Genomic DNA, 15,251 nt, shown 5'->3' on the forward strand with positions numbered 1-15,251 from the left:
CACTGTATATTTGTTGGTGGAACAAAGCTCTGTGGAGGATATTTAATTTACAAATGAGGCACTGAGAGGCTCCATCCTCAATCGCAGATTGACGCTGAAAGGTTAAAAACTAAGGCTTCGCATTGTTAGTAGTTCCAGTCTCCTCTCTTTATCGCCGCCTCCCATGCCATGCCTCTTGTTGTTTGTAACGCCATATGTTTTGCACATTGTGTACATATTTATATAGATGTAATGCATATTTTTATACATGTGTAACATCCATGGGCTCTCTATTTTGTAAATACTCAAAAAGATGTATATAAGTACTGTATGCTTTTATGTGTCAATAAAGATTTGGTGTACTGTGAAAACCTTTTGGTCCATATTGAGATTTGTCGACATTATCTGAACTATTTGACTCTACATCACATCCCAAAGATGGTCTGTTGGACTGAGATCTGCTGACTGTGAAGGCCGTTTGAGGACAGTAACCTCTGTCATGTTTACAGAGCCTGTTTGAGCTTTGTGACATTTAAATGACGTCATTGCATTTTACCCAGAGAAATGACGCTCAATGGATATTTTCTCTGTATTGAAAAATATTTTGTCTGTGAACACTAATGATGGTTGTGTGGGGAAAATCCCAGCTCGTCAGCAGTTTGTCAGATACTCAGATCAGCCTGTCTGGCACCAACAACTACGTCACACTCATTTACCTTACTAACTCATTCTGGTGCTCAGGTTAAACTTCAGCAGTTTCCCCCCCCCCCCCCCCCCCCCCCCCCCCCAAATGTCTGTTTGGCTAAATCAGGGGTCGGCGACCTTTCTGATGATGAGTGCCATCTAAACTTTCCTCAGAAGTCAATGTGCCATATGATTGCATTAGCAATAACGCTCTATATTAACAGTTACACACTATATAGAACTTTATAGAATTATATTTGTTTGCAGATGTTGGCAGTTATCAGCGAATAGTTATCAGCTATTTTGAAACAAGGCAAGGCAAGGCAAGTTTATTTGTATAGCACAATTCAACAACAAGGTGATTCAAAGTGCTTTACAGAGACATTAGAAACAAGAACAAATAAAAAGCATGATTTAAAATTGAATAAAACAAGCAAATAAACTAACTAACTAATTAACAAACAAACAACAGTATATAAAATCAAAACAGATAAAATCAGAACAGTAGATAAAATCAGTAGTTAAATGTAAGTTTTGAAATTTAAGCTTAAAGTGTGGATTTGGTGCTTTATTCAAATGCAGCTGAGAACAGGTGAGTCTTCAACCTGGATTTAAATAAACTGAGTGTTTCAGCTGATCTGAGGCTTTCTGGGAGTTTGTTCCAGATATAAGGAGCATAAAAGCTGAATGCAGCTTCTCCGTGTCTGGTTCTGACTCTGGGAACTGATAAAAGACCGGATCCAGATGACCTGAGGGATCTGGATGGTTCATACTGGGTCAGGAGGTCATTGATGTATTTTGGTCCTAAACCATTCAGAGCTTTATAGGCCAGCATCAGAACTTTAAAGTCTATCCTCTGACGGACAGGCAGCCAGTGTAAGGACCTCAGAGCTGGACTGATGTGGTCCACTTTTTTGGTCTTAGTGAGGACTCGAGCAGCAGAGTTCTGAATGAGCTGTAGTTGTCTGACTGATTTTTTAGGTAGACCTGTAAAGATGCTGTTACAGTAATCAAGCCTACTAAAGATGAATGCATGGACTAGTTTTTCCAGGTCCTGTTGAGACATCAGATCTTTTATCCTTGATATATTCTTGAGGTGATAGTAAGCTGACTTTGTTATTGTCTTAATGTGTTTTTCTAAGTTTAGGTCTGCATCCATCACTACACCCAAATTTCTCGCCTGGTTTGTGGTTTTTAGATGTATAGATTGAAGTTCTCTGGTGACCTGTAATCGTTTTTCTTTGGCGCCAAAGACTATTACCTCAGTTTTGTTTTTGTTTAGCTGGAGAAAATTGTGGCACAACCAGTCATTGATTTCCTCAAGGCATTTACCAAGAGCCTGTACAGGGCCTCGGTCTCCTGGTGACATTGTGATATATATTTGTGTGTCATCTGCATAGCTGTGATAGTTTATTTTGTTGTTGTTTATAATCTGTGCCAGTGGGAGCATGTAGATGTTAAACAGAAGGGGTCCCAAGATGGAACCTTGGGGAACTCCACATGTGATACTTGTCTGCTCAGATGTGAAGTTACCTATTGATACAAAGTATTTCCTGTTTTCTACGTATGTTTTGAACCAGTTTAGTACAGTTCCTGAAAGACCTGTCCAGTTCTCCAGTCGTTTGAGTAATATGTTGTGGTCAACTGTATCAAATGCTGCACTGAGATCCAGTAAAACTAGGACTGACATTTTTCCACTGTCTGTATTCAGACATATGTCATTAAACACTTTGGTCAGAGCGGTTTCAGTGCTGTGGTTCTGTCTAAAACCTGACTGGAAGGCATCGTAGCAATTATTCTGTTTTAAGAAGTAACTGAGCTGTTGGGAAACTGCTTTTTCAATGATCTTACTTAAAAACGGGAGATTTGAGATCGGCCTGTAGTTGTTCATTTGTGTCTTGTCAAGATTGTCCTTTTTCAGTATAGGTTTGATTACAGCAGTTTTTAGTGATTCTGGAAACACACCTGATAATAAAGAAAAGTTGACGATCTGTAACAGGTCTGACTCCAAAGTCTTTGAGACCTTTTTGAAAAAACTTGTTGGCAGGACATCTAAACAGCAGGAGGAGGAGTTCAGTTGACCTAAGATGTCCTCCAGGTCTTTGCTGTTAATAGGTTGAAACTGTTTCATGGTGTTTAAACAGTTTTTTGGTGGACACAGTACATATCCTGGATCTGCTGTTGATGTACCAATTGCTTGTCTAATTTTTTGGATTTTTTCAGTGAAGAATTTGGCAAAGTCATTGCAGGCCATGGTCGAATGAAGTTCAGCTGCCACTGACACAGGGGGGTTTGTTAGCCTGTCAACTGTAGAAAATAAGACCCGAGCATTATGGCTGTTTTTAGTGATGATGTCAGAGAAGTAGGACCTCCTTGCACTCCTCAGTTGTAAATTATAATTGTGAAGTTTCTCTTTATAAATGTCATAATGAACCTGGAGGTTTGTTTTTCTCCATCTGCGCTCAGCTTTCCTACACTCTCTTTTTTCATTTTTCACCAGTGTGGAGTTTCTCCATGGAGACTTTTTCCTTCCAGAGATAACCTTCACCTTAATGGGAGCAATAGTGTCCATTACATTTAACATGTTAGCATTGAAGCTATTGACGAGCTCATTGACTGACCCTCTGGGCAGGTCAGGTGTTAATGGGAAGACCTGGTTAAAAATTGCACTACTGTGTTCAGTTATACACCGTTTTGTGATCACTGTTGTTGATATATTTGTGCGGGCTGAGATTTTACTTTCAAAGAAAACACAGTAATGATCAGACAGGCCCACATCAGACACAGTAACCTTTGAAATGCTCAGGCCTTTGGAGATCAGTAGGTCAAGAGTGTGTCCTCTATTATGTGTGGCCTCTGTTACATGCTGAGTCAGCCCAAAGTTGCCCAGAGTGTTACTCAGGTCTTTAGTCCCTTTGTCCTGAGGGTTGTCCACATGAATGTTAAAATCCCCAGCAATAATTACACAGTCAAAATCAACACAGATCACAGACAGCAGTTCACTGAGGTCATTAAAAAAGTCTGTGCAGTATTTGGGAGGCCTGTAAACATTAAGAAACACAACTTTGGATGGGGCCTTCAGCTGTAAAGCCACATATTCAAAAGACTGAAAACTTCCAGGAGATAGCTGCTTACATTGAAATGATTCATTAAATAAGACAGCAACCCCTCCTCCTCTCCTGCTCGCCCTGACCTCACTGATAAAACTGTAGTTAGGAGGGGTCGTCTCGATGAGAACAGCTCCACTGTTACTTTGGTCCAACCAAGTTTCAGTTAAAAACATAAAATCAAGGCTGTGCTCAGTGATTAAATCATTAATTAAAAATGTTTTCCCAGCTAGAGATCTAATGTTTAATAAAGCCAACTTAAGTGTTTTAGAGGTATTACTTGTCCTCTCGTGTTTGGGAGCAGTCTGTGGCACACAAGGTATGTTTACTATGTTTAAAGATCTTTTAGAGTGCAGCTCTCTGTGTTTTGACCAGGCCACATGTCTCCTGTCACCTAAAAGTACAGAAATTTTAAAACCTTCTAGTAAACAGGGTCCCAGCTTCTCCTGGGAAAAGTCATCACTGCCATAATCCTCACAGCCCGGACCCTTCACATATCACATATCAGACTGCGGAGACAGGGCATGAAGAGGAACTAAGGGGGGCGAGGCTGGGCAATGTGACTTCGATTGCTCTGTTGAGGGTGGGGCTCGATGGCGAACCTTTGGCCGCTCTGGTGGGGGGTTTATGGGGGACAAAAAGGGATTGGGACGGGGGGTAGATCTGAGCCCAGCATTGACCCGCTCCATCATCTCCTCAGTGAATTTCAGGTGTGGGGAGGAGGGAGAAAGGGAGGGGGAGGAGGGTGATGGCCTGTCAGGGGTTTGGGGGACTGGGGAAGGTCGTGGTCCCTTGTCCTGGTCGTTGGTGTTGTTGAGAGAGTTGGAGGCAAATAGGGACCCCTCTTCTTGCCTTAGATGTCTCTCCTTTCTGAGGCTCTTCCTCAGATGCCATGGATGTCTCTCCTTTCTGAGGCTCTTCCCGGGTGGGGGCAAATGGAGCTCCTCCTCAAGGTTTCTGCTGGGCTTTGTCTGTTCTTGGAGTACTGTTTGTTCCTCTTTATGAGATAACTCCTCGTTTATCTCAGCCTTGGCACCAAGCACAGATGGATGACGTATGGAATAAAACAAGTTGGAGGTGAACAGTTTCACCCCTGACTTGTTAAAATTAAATCCATTTGCTTTGAACAGATGCCTGCGTTCCCAAAAAATATTAAAGTTGTCGATAAAATGCACTGAGTGGTCAGCACATGCTGATATAAGCCATTTATTCAGTGTAAACAACCTGCTGAATCTCTCGTCTCCTCCTCTGACCGGCGGTACAGGTCCACTGATGAATACAGCTGCATTCAGAGAGTTTACAGTATTTAATAATCCAGTAAAGTCCCGTTTCAGAACCTCCGACTGTTGTTTGGACACATCGTTTGACCCTGTATGCAGAACAATGTTTGTCACAGTTGGATATTCATCTGCAATTTGAAGAATTCTCTCCTTCAGGTTGTTGACCATATCGTTAGGAAAGCAGAGGACTTTAGTGTTCTTACCGCACATCCTTTGTACATCCTTTACAGCAGAGTCACCCACAATCAGAGTTTCAGGCCTAGCCTTTAGCTTTCCCTGTGGCCTTTCACTTTTCAACAGATTTTCAGACCTTATTTCGCTGCTTTTAGATGGATGGTTGTCCGATATAGATCCAGGGTCCTTTGATAGTGGAGCAAATCTGTTCTGCAGTTTCACATTCAGTTGTTTTGGAGGTTTGCTGTTAACCTTCCTATTCACGGTTGTCCAGTCCTGTTTCCTCCCGTATATAGGGGTAGAAGAGCTTCTCTGTCTCGTAGGAAGTGAAGGCCAGTCGGTTTCAGAGATTTCAGCTCGCTGTGCCCTGCCTGTGATACGTCCTCCCCCTTCCAGGAGACATGATTTATGTCTTGGTTTTGCACCAAGACAGTCTAAGGGGGGATTATCACTTGAGGATTTATAATAATGCACAGAGTCTACTTTCTTGGTCATGTTATCTGTGCTCCTTAGCTGTGTACTAGCTTGCTCATCGCCATTGTTTTGAATCAAAGGCAAGGTTGTTTCATTTCCACACAGTCCATTTACCTCCACGTTTACTTCTAAGCGATGAATTTTTGTCTCCAGTACTGCAATCTTCTGCAGGAGGCTGTGGTAGTCATCTGTGGAGAGGGAAGGCATCTTGTTGCTAGTTAGCCTAGCGGTTAGCACCTTTCCAGGCTATTGAGGCTGCTCGGTGCCCAGACGCTGTAATCAGGCTTCAGCTGTGTCTAGGCCACAGACACACGGAGCGCTGAGGATAAGGTAACCATAAAATGTTGCTGTTTCTGTTAAGAACACTCTAGTCCTAATGATCTACAAGTGTCCAGAAGTTATCGCAGGTAAGCTCACACGGAAAAAAGGGAAAAAATCAGCATAAAAATCAATATAAGAAGCAAAGCATTCAAGAGCAAAGAGAAAAAGACACTTTTTATCCATAACAGCAAATGAACTGTACAACAGAAAATGCAAATGCTATTTATGGTCTCCTCACAACAATGATAAGAAAAATAAACTGAGCCAATATGGCATGTTTGTTAATACACTCTGATCTCTGGTCTCCCACTCAGAGACACAAGTCTCCGAGTGTCCAGCATTCAGACGGCTACCTGAGGACACTCGTGAGAGAAAATCTGCTCACACAGATATGTAGAGCCAACTACTGTCAATAAGGCCTCTGCAGTGTTCTGAAGACAGTTAAACTTGTCAGGTAGTGATGTCCATCAGGTGAAAATACAAGCTCCATGAACACGCACAGCTATGCACCAGCTGCGTCTGTAGTTCTGCAAACTTTGACCCCCACAGACTCGAGCTTTTCAGTTCAATCAGCTGCATTTCGATGTCCTCTGTGTCCAGCCAGTTAATGCGAGACAAACCCAGCTGCTCATTAAAGCTTTCTGGTTTGATCAGAAAATAAAACATTGGTCCATACATCTGAAAGTCCCGAAAATGCATTCTGTCTCGAGTCTACAGATGTATCCGTGTATTTCCGTGGTGCTGATGCTTACCCTCCCCGACTAAATCGGTTTCAGTTATGTACTGAAATATAAGAATGGACATTAGAGGGTTCTTTCAAAGAAAAAACTCAGGTAAATGTTATTTTATGTATTATGCTTTGTATGTTGTTCAGTATATTTCTATGCAAAACGAGAGGGATTTCAGTACACAGCAGTATATTCACATTTGTAACCAGATATTTACATACACTTTAGGGAGAAAACACAAAACATTTTTACTGTACAACATCAATTTAGAGTAAACTTTTAGATAAATATTGAAAATATCTTTTGAATTAGTTAAATGTCAGAATAAAGAGAGACAGAGCTGTCTATTTTTATCACTTTGATCAAATTTAGGAGTACATGTACACTAAGTTTGTTAATTAATAAGAAACTCCAGACGTTTCTGTTCTGAGCTGAAGAAGCTTCTGATAGGTTAGTAGAGTCCATGTGAGTAAATTGGTGGCACACCTGTGGATGCATATAAGGCAAAACACAGAGCCTGTTTCTGTAACATGGGAAAATCAAGAGATGTCAACCAAAACACCAGGAAGACAACTGTGGAGCTCCATAAGTGTGGCTCAATGTTGAATACAATTTGGTGCCATTTGCAATTAAGAAATACAGATAGTTTCTCTCTTTACTCTTAAAGTTAACAAATATGTTTTTATATTTATCAATCTAAAAAAATAAACATTTAGTCTGATTTGATGTTACAATTAAAAAAGTGTTTGTGTTTTGATCTGAAGAGTTTGTAAATATCTGGTTTCAACTGTATATTTGATGATTGTCAGCACAAAGAGGGAGAGAGAGGAGAATGAGGACAGAACAGAGATGAACAAGAGCAGGTGAGACACACATGTTAGTCAAATGGTTGTTTACCAAAAGTATCACCGTATCATAAGTACTCATGTATCTTGTACCTAGTGTTTCTTTTTAGGTTTGCTATTTTTCAAATTCTACATTTATTAAGTTATGCAGGCTTGTTTGCACAACAAGGCTAAATAATTATATAAACTTTTCTCAATCTAAATAGTGTACTTTGGTAGAATTAAAAAAATAAGTGTAGTGCAGGTCTATGATGATTTTTAGTGCTACTATCATCTAGTTCTGATTCTGGTTCTGGTTCTGTCTTGGTTAAATCCTAAGTAGTCCTGATTTTGAACTGTTGTAGTCCTGTTTTAATTCCGGATGGTTGAATTGGGGTTTAGTCCTCGTGTCTTGATACAGCCCCGACTTTGTTCTGCCTTGCTGCTTAATTAAAAAACTAGTTTAAGGTGTCCTGCATATGTGATATATATTTTTCCCTATATGAAGTCATTCTTTTTTGAACAAAACTCAAAACAGAGCCTATCAATCTTTCAGTCATTTCTAACCCCCCCCCCCCCAAAAAAAAAAAAAAAAAAAAATCCCACATGCATACTACCCTTTAGGGCTAAGCCCCGGGTGTTTCAAATGTCTGGCTCCGCCTCTGGTTGGAATGTGGAAATTTCAACATCGCTTGAAAAAACTGACAGCTAGCAACGTCCCTCTCACCGGTAGGCGAGTTATTTTTAGCCAATTACAAGTTGAATCTGGTAGTTGGGGTTATTAGCTAAGATAGCGTCATCAAGAAGTGGCACAACTAATGTGTCTATGCGAGGTGATTTGTGATGTGCATCGCTGGCCCGGAGATGTTCAGTAAGAACATCTCCTGGTTTCATCCTCATGTTTCCCTCTCACCACATATCCAAACCAATATCATGACCAGCAGCTTTACAGCTGTAGAAGAGGCAGCTGTGCAGCAAAGACACAGAGTAACTCCAGCTTTGTGTCTTTTTCATTGTAGCTGAAGTCCGGGACAAACTGTGTTTCTTTTCACCTAAATACGAAACGCGTAATATTTTCTCTGAATACGAGACGATTCCGTTTTTTAAGGGGTGGTTGGCAACTCTACTAACCTTATGAATAAAATAAAGTTCACTATCAGTAACATCAAAGCACCCACCCAGCTGTATATAAACTCCATCATGCTAGCTAGCACGCAGTACAAGTTATACACCTAAACTTGGTTTATATCTGACCCAGATAGACTGCAGGTCATAACTTCTTACCTGAAGTTCAGTTCACCTGATACTCCTCCTCCTGCCTCCCCTTTCCCTCATCCACCTGCTGGCCTCTGTGGAAGCTCCGCCATAGCCACCACCAAACAACTGAGTCATTTTTACACATCTGCCAGCACCTGGTCAATCCTCCACCTTTCATTGTTTATACTGTTACAGAAATTAAAAAAAAAAAAAATCATCGGGCACATATGGTCGTGCCATCAGTTAACCCTTTGCGTGCCCAGAGTTGCCGACCCCTGGGCTAAATGAATTGGGTTTCTGCAATGTGATTGGCCGATTAAATCTCCTATATCTTAACAAGCAGTTGAACAGGTGTATCAAAGTGGATGATTTCAAAGTGCATTTGTTTGCATCAAGAGTAACAATTATGAACACACACACGGATGGTCAGCTTCATCAATATACAGTATTGTATATAGTGTCGTCAATAAAAAGTATTTTTACTTCCTGATATTATTATTTTTTGTATATTTCTCACAATTCATGCTCCAGATCATAAAAACAGATTTTAATATTCAAGGAAGATAACCCAACTATATAGAAAGTTCAGTTTTTAGAAGATTATTTAATTTATTAAGGTATAAAAAGTTATCCAAACCTTCCTGGCCCTGTGTGAAAAAGTATTACCTCTAAACCTAATGACTGGTTGTGCCACCCTTGGCACCAAGAACTGCAGTAAAGCATTTGTAATCACTAGTAATGAATCTTTCACATCGCTGTGGAGGAATTTTGGCCCACTCTTCTTTGAACAGTTGTTGTTATTCAGCCATATTTGAACATTTTTGAACATTAATGTCCTCTTTATGATCTGTATAAAGTCTGTCAGTTGGATTTGAGTCCTTACTAGTAATTGGAGCCATTCAGAGGTGGACTTACTGGTTTATTTACGATTGTCCTGCTGCATAAACCAAGTCTGCTTAGGCTTCAGGGCACAAACTAATGGAGGGATATTCTCCTGGGAGCAGAATTCATGGTTCCGTCACTTACAGCAAGTCATCCAGGTCCCAAAGCAGCAAAGCAGCCCCGGACCATCACACAACACCTCCATGTTTGACTGTTGGTTTGGTGTTTTATGAAATGCCGTGATGGTTTTGCGTCAGATGTAATGGGACTCCAATCCTGTCTCATCAAGCCAGAGAATTTTTCATCAAAAGTCGTGGGGATCATCAAAACATTTGATGAAGCCTTTTGCCCCCCGTTTTGCTCAGCAGTGGATTCCATTTTTCAATCATGAACCTCCTTGGAAGGTTCACCACTTTTCCAGTGGTGATCCAGTGTAGCGATCCATCCATCCATTCGCTTTTGCTTATCCTTTTCAGGGTCGCTGGGGGTGCTGGAGCCTATCCCAGCTGTCATAGGGCAGCCACCGTGCTGCCCTCCGGTGTAGCTAGACAAACTGAAATCAGCTAAAAATGTAGTTAATTTATGATTTAAAAACTGGGGGGCAATCAGTTTTTCACATTGTGCCAGCCTGGTTGGGTTAGCCCTTTTCCCTTTTTGAATGAAATCATAAAAAATTTGCATTTTGTAATTATTCTGGTTATTTTTGACTACTATTAAAATTTACTTGTGTGACAAATATGTGTAAAAAGAAAAGAAATCAGAGAAAATACTTTTTCACAATAAAAGAGGGTTCTTCCTCCCTACTATCACCAAGTGCCTGGTGTAATAGGAGATCATTCAGTCACTGAGTTGGAGTGATTATCTCATAGCAAACAGCATTTTGTGAAGCTGTTGTGGCACTGCGTGAATCATTTGCATCTGTACAGAACTGTATGTACAACAAATACACTTCATCAAGGAAACCGGTCAGATAATTGATCAAAAAATAGCAGCATGAAGATCTTGATCCTAGATTTGAGTTTGCTCAAAGTTATTTCTGGCTAAGAGGAACAAACATGTAGCCGTCAAACTGTTGAAGGGAGTAATATTTGAATACCACTATTTGCATCTGCTTACTGGAAGATAGAATAAGCAGATAACATACATCCTTTAGCTATATCTCACTGAATTATGAGCAGATTTTCAGAGGGAGAGGAACTATTTACAGCAGCTCTGCTATCCTGAGCCTTTGGACAGTACAGATGTAGCATTAATGCCAAAAAAAAGTTCTAAAGTTCTCCAGGTGTTGTGCACAGTCCCATATTATTCCAGCTCGCAGGTCAAAGTTTGACAGCAATACTGCAGGGCAGCAAAGGCTGTTTGGACCCAAGCAGCTCCAAGACGCAGGAAAAGTCTCTCAAGTGCAGGAAGTGAGGATTGTATTGTTGTTACTCCAGTAATCTTGTTGTCAGAATGGCTTGAAGGTGTGTATTGTGGACTGACAGTGTGGACACTGGTGAAGAACGTCCTTGAAGTTTTTCATGCAGAAAGGGATTATACAGCAGCCGCCAACACAGCTGTTAGAAAGAGAAGGAAAGGTCACAGATCATTCTGAGGCGACTGTTTTTGGTGCTATTAGTTAGTGCTACAGTGTGCCTTGTATCATGTGCATGCGTTCTTAACGAATGAATTTTTTGACATCATCCTGGTCAGGTAGAAGACGTACCCTAACATGGAGCACAAGCAGCACGCTAACCAAGTTGTCTCGCCCACTTTCCTTTGGGTTTGTGTGATGATGAGCTCTTTGCAGGTCGGACACTGGGTGAGCCCGGCGTCTCTGCACAGAGTTTCAACTTTGCCGGGGAAAGAGACAAAAAGAGAGAAAAACTGGAATGAGCTTAATTAAAAACCAAAAACAGCCCCCTGGTTTTATTCAAATGCAGGTGTCGGCGTGTTCATACAGTACAGCTAGTAAACAGATGCATTCAGTATACAAGGAAATATTTCATTGCAGCAATATCTGTCCAAAAAGTTACACAATATTCAAAGAAAGAGGGAACCATGTGTCGACATATATAAACACTAGTTTGTGTCGTAGAGGAAAAGTGTAACACACCTGGAGCGATGTCATCTTCTGGTGTTTCTATTGGTATTTCAGGTTCAGTTTCTACAGGTTCTACAGGTTCTTCAGGGTCTTCGGGGTCTTCGGGTTCTATGCTCTCCTCCTGGGTCACCTCTGCAGGCGGCAGCATGTAGATCCCTCCCCAGGGTGTTTCATTTTTATAAAAACTGGGGTCTGCTTGATGAACTTGGTGATTAAAAAAGAATAAAACAAAAGCAGTTCAAACTTTAGCTTTAAATGGGCCATGTTTAAAAGAAAATCTCATTCTGTCTATTTCACTTCAGCCATGAACGCATTACTCTATGAAGCCCCTCCCCTAAAATGCCATTATCTCCATTTCAGATTACCTTTACATCACTTTCACTGATTATTTTAATATGTTTAACATGAAAATCTGACAGTGTATCATTATATATTAAACACAGACGGACACACAAAGGGAAAAGAATATTATTTTCTTCATAAACTGGTAACAGTATGAAAGTTTTCATACTTTCAAATCCATTCAATTTAGTTTTGTTTATATGCCTCAAGTCGCTTTACATTGTAAGGTAAAGATCCTAAAATAACACAAAGAAAATAATCATATGACCCTCTATGAGCAGGAACTTTGATGAAAGTGGGAAGAAAAAACTCCCTTTTAAGAGGAAGAAACGTCCAGCAGAACCAGGCTTGGGGAGGGGCAGTCGTTTCTAAAGGGACAGTTTAATCCAACATTTTTCATCTGTGGTTTTCAGTACTAATTATACATCCGTGTGCCTCTCGCTTCCTGTGAGTTACCCAATTTTGAAGATATAAATATGTAAGGAATTCTGAATATACTGTGCAAAAGTCTTGAGCCACCGCTAATTTCTTTATATTTTGCAAAATGGGAAATTAAAGCAATGATTTACTGAAACATGCAAATAACCATGTATATGAGGCAAAAACAGAGTATGGCGAGCTCATTTTAATGAGCTTGAAAGTCAGTCTTTGGCATGAGTGCCTTTATTCTTCAGCACAACCTTCTTCTAAGCAGCTTTCATTTCATTTTTTTAAGTAGTCTTCAGGAATAGTCCTCCAGGTTTCTTGAAGGAAATTCAAAGCTCTTCTTTGTTCTGTTTTCTGTCAAGATGATCCTAAGCTGCTTCAATAATATTTATGATGACTTCAAAGATTCATCACTCCAAAACACCCAATAGCTTTCATTTCCAGTCCAGTCCTTGTGTAATTTGCCATATCTCAGCCTTTTCTCCCTGTTTCTCTTCTTTTTCTGATCAAGTGAAGGGTCAAATCTATCTCTCAGGCTCAAATTCTTTTCTGTTTCTTCCAGTTACCGTTCATTTCCTGTGGATAGTTTTTACCCATGCCACATCTTCTTTTGTCGAAGACATCTCCAGTTGTTTCAAATCTTTTAAATGCGCACTGCACACCAAAAGAGATAGCCCAAGCTTTTTGTTATTTTCTGCAGATTCAAGTAAAGTAATAGGAATGACTTATGTACTAGTAACAAAGTCCCTAAAGATCCTGTTTTGAATTGGTTCTGTACTAAGTTGTCTGTTATAGTTAGGTGTCTTTTTATACTTGAATGTTTGATGTGTTAGTATTAAGTGACTTCTTTCTTATAGAAATGGTCAAATAAAAAGAACTGGGCTAAAAATGAATGAAAAAGCAGCCAATGTCCAAAGAAAAGCGTTGAAAGACCTTCAGAAAGCCATCAAGTCTATACCTCAAGAAAAGCTTACAGGGGCTCCAGTGGCGCAATCGGTCAGCGCGCGGTACTTATAAGACAGTAACCTGCAGAGTGATGCCGAGGTTGTGAGTTCGAGCCTCACCTGGAGCACAAACTTATGACAGGCAAAGGTTGTTGTGATTTTGTGCAAATAACATTGGATTTAAAAAAAATTGCTGAAGGCCGCCTCCCAAAAAAGTTGATTCTGTTCATCTGGAACGAATGTTTTCACTGGGAGGGACGTTTCGTCAGTCATCCAAGTGAGAAAACGTTTCCCAGCCTTATAAACAGTACATTTGCATAATGACTGAAAGTGGCAAGCAAAAGGCTTTGGTGTCAGTTTCTTGATCATTAATATTCAAATTTGATTTCAGGGTGCTTTAAATAAAAAACAAAAACAAAAAAGGTGAGATGAGAAAGTGTGGAAATTAAGCGTACCTCCGTTTTCTGTGGGTGTGGCAGTCTCTTCCTCTTTCGACAGCTCCTCCTTTTTAAGCAGCAGCACATTCAGCTCTTTCTGAATGGTCTCCAGCTCGTCTTCGCTGTCATCGTCATCCTCAATGTTTGCTGATGACATCACACAAAGTACCCCAAAGGTTAAACTGACGCACAGTAAGCTGCTTGGTCCATTAACTCAGTGATTACTGCATTAGATTGCTTGTTTTATGAGCTAACACAAGTCACAGAATCGGCTGTAAGTTACAGCCACACTAGTTTTAGATTCTTAGCTTTTTGTGTATGAAGTAAAGTTGCTGTTTAAGTCAACTGCTGATGAATATATGTCAACATGCACCCTAACAATGGTTTCCTTTTATAGGAACAACCACCAACTGTCGGGTTTTTTTAATCTGACTCACTTTGCTTTGGAGCGCTGTCCATCTTTTGCTCTGACTTTTTGGTAAATTCCCTCATCTTCTGCAGGAGGAAACGGCGGTTCTGAAGCTGCTGAATGCGGAACTCAATGACAGCCAGCGGTGGAGGGCCGCTTCTCGTCTGCATTGTCTCCTGACTAGATTCAGGTTGGGGATCAGGGTCAGCTTCGTCCTGCTGCTCCTCCTCTGGCTTTTGCATCTCGCCTGCGTCTGGCTCCATGTTTGGAAGCTCCTCTAAATTCTGATCAGACACCATGTCCAGGATTTGATTCTCCATCCTGGGACAGAGATCTGAATATATAGTCCTCAAACCGATGGAGGTGTAAAAACAAAAGAAAATCCACAGAGAACGCAGCTCAAACCCACGATCCTAATCCAAATTCAAGCCAGCCTGTGGCAAGGTTAGGTTCCAGACTTCCCCTTCTGGTTTTTCTCAGAGATCGGGGAGAGCTGCTTGAAGACAAACATTTCTTCTGTAAAAAGAATTAGTCCACCTTCTGAATGTTTCAAAAACAGACTCATCAGATGGAAATATTTTCATCATCTGTCCATTCTCACCTCAGAGGGCTCATAGCAGCTTTGCACAAACGTCAGCATGGCTGATAGCTCCGCTGAAATGAAGTAAACAGTGTGCACAAACAAATGAGGATCCAAACGTCCGTAATCCATGCAAATGCCACTAGCTTGGAGCATGTGCAGGTCATATGCTGAAAGGAAAAGTGTGATCATAAGAGATGTTAGAAGATGGAAACAGAGGCTAAAAGCAATGGCTTGCTGGAACTATTCCAGCTAAGCACTGTTCCTCCACATTACTGGAAAACTAAGCGTTTAAATGCAATGCACTGAAGTTGGAAGGT

The 15,251-nt window shown here is 40.7% G+C and overlaps 1 protein-coding gene and 1 non-coding gene across 2 annotated transcripts; one reads left to right on the forward strand and one right to left on the reverse strand.

Moving 5' to 3' along the window:
- Nucleotides 1-11,157: 11,157 nt before the first annotated feature.
- Nucleotides 11,158-14,671, reverse strand: LOC146626349 (uncharacterized). The gene is made up of 5 exons (XM_085360473.1): nt 14,380-14,671; nt 13,961-14,089; nt 11,806-11,997; nt 11,416-11,542; nt 11,158-11,266 (listed from the first exon to the last, which is right to left on the reverse strand). The coding sequence occupies exons 1-5, from the start codon at nt 14,669-14,671 to the stop codon at nt 11,158-11,160; spliced, it is 849 nt and encodes a 282-aa protein (XP_085216599.1).
- trnai-uau (transfer RNA isoleucine (anticodon UAU)) lies at nt 13,540-13,633 on the forward strand. Its single transcript has 2 exons — nt 13,540-13,577; nt 13,598-13,633. It is a non-coding gene; the product is annotated as a tRNA-Ile (tRNA).
- Nucleotides 14,672-15,251: the final 580 nt, after the last annotated feature.

Source organism: Diplotaxodon limnothrissa, linkage group LG8 (genome assembly GCF_057381915.1).
Source record: "Diplotaxodon limnothrissa isolate DT_005_m linkage group LG8, D_limnothrissa_male_GT1.1, whole genome shotgun sequence".
Classification (NCBI taxonomy): domain Eukaryota; kingdom Metazoa; phylum Chordata; class Actinopteri; order Cichliformes; family Cichlidae; genus Diplotaxodon; species Diplotaxodon limnothrissa.

Bases quoted from the DNA above. Each gene is read 5' to 3' on its own strand.
- LOC146626349 (XM_085360473.1), bottom strand. From the start codon at position 14,671: ATGGAGAATCAAATCCTGGACATGGTGTCTGATCAGAATTTAGAGGAG. The intron at 14,090-14,379 runs GTGAGTCAGATT...TGATGTCATCAG, and splicing joins GGACAGCGCTCCAAAGCAAA to CAAACATTGAGGATGACGAT. The intron at 11,543-11,805 runs GTGTGTTACACT...TCCCCGGCAAAG, and splicing joins AGAAGATGACATCGCTCCAG to TTGAAACTCTGTGCAGAGAC.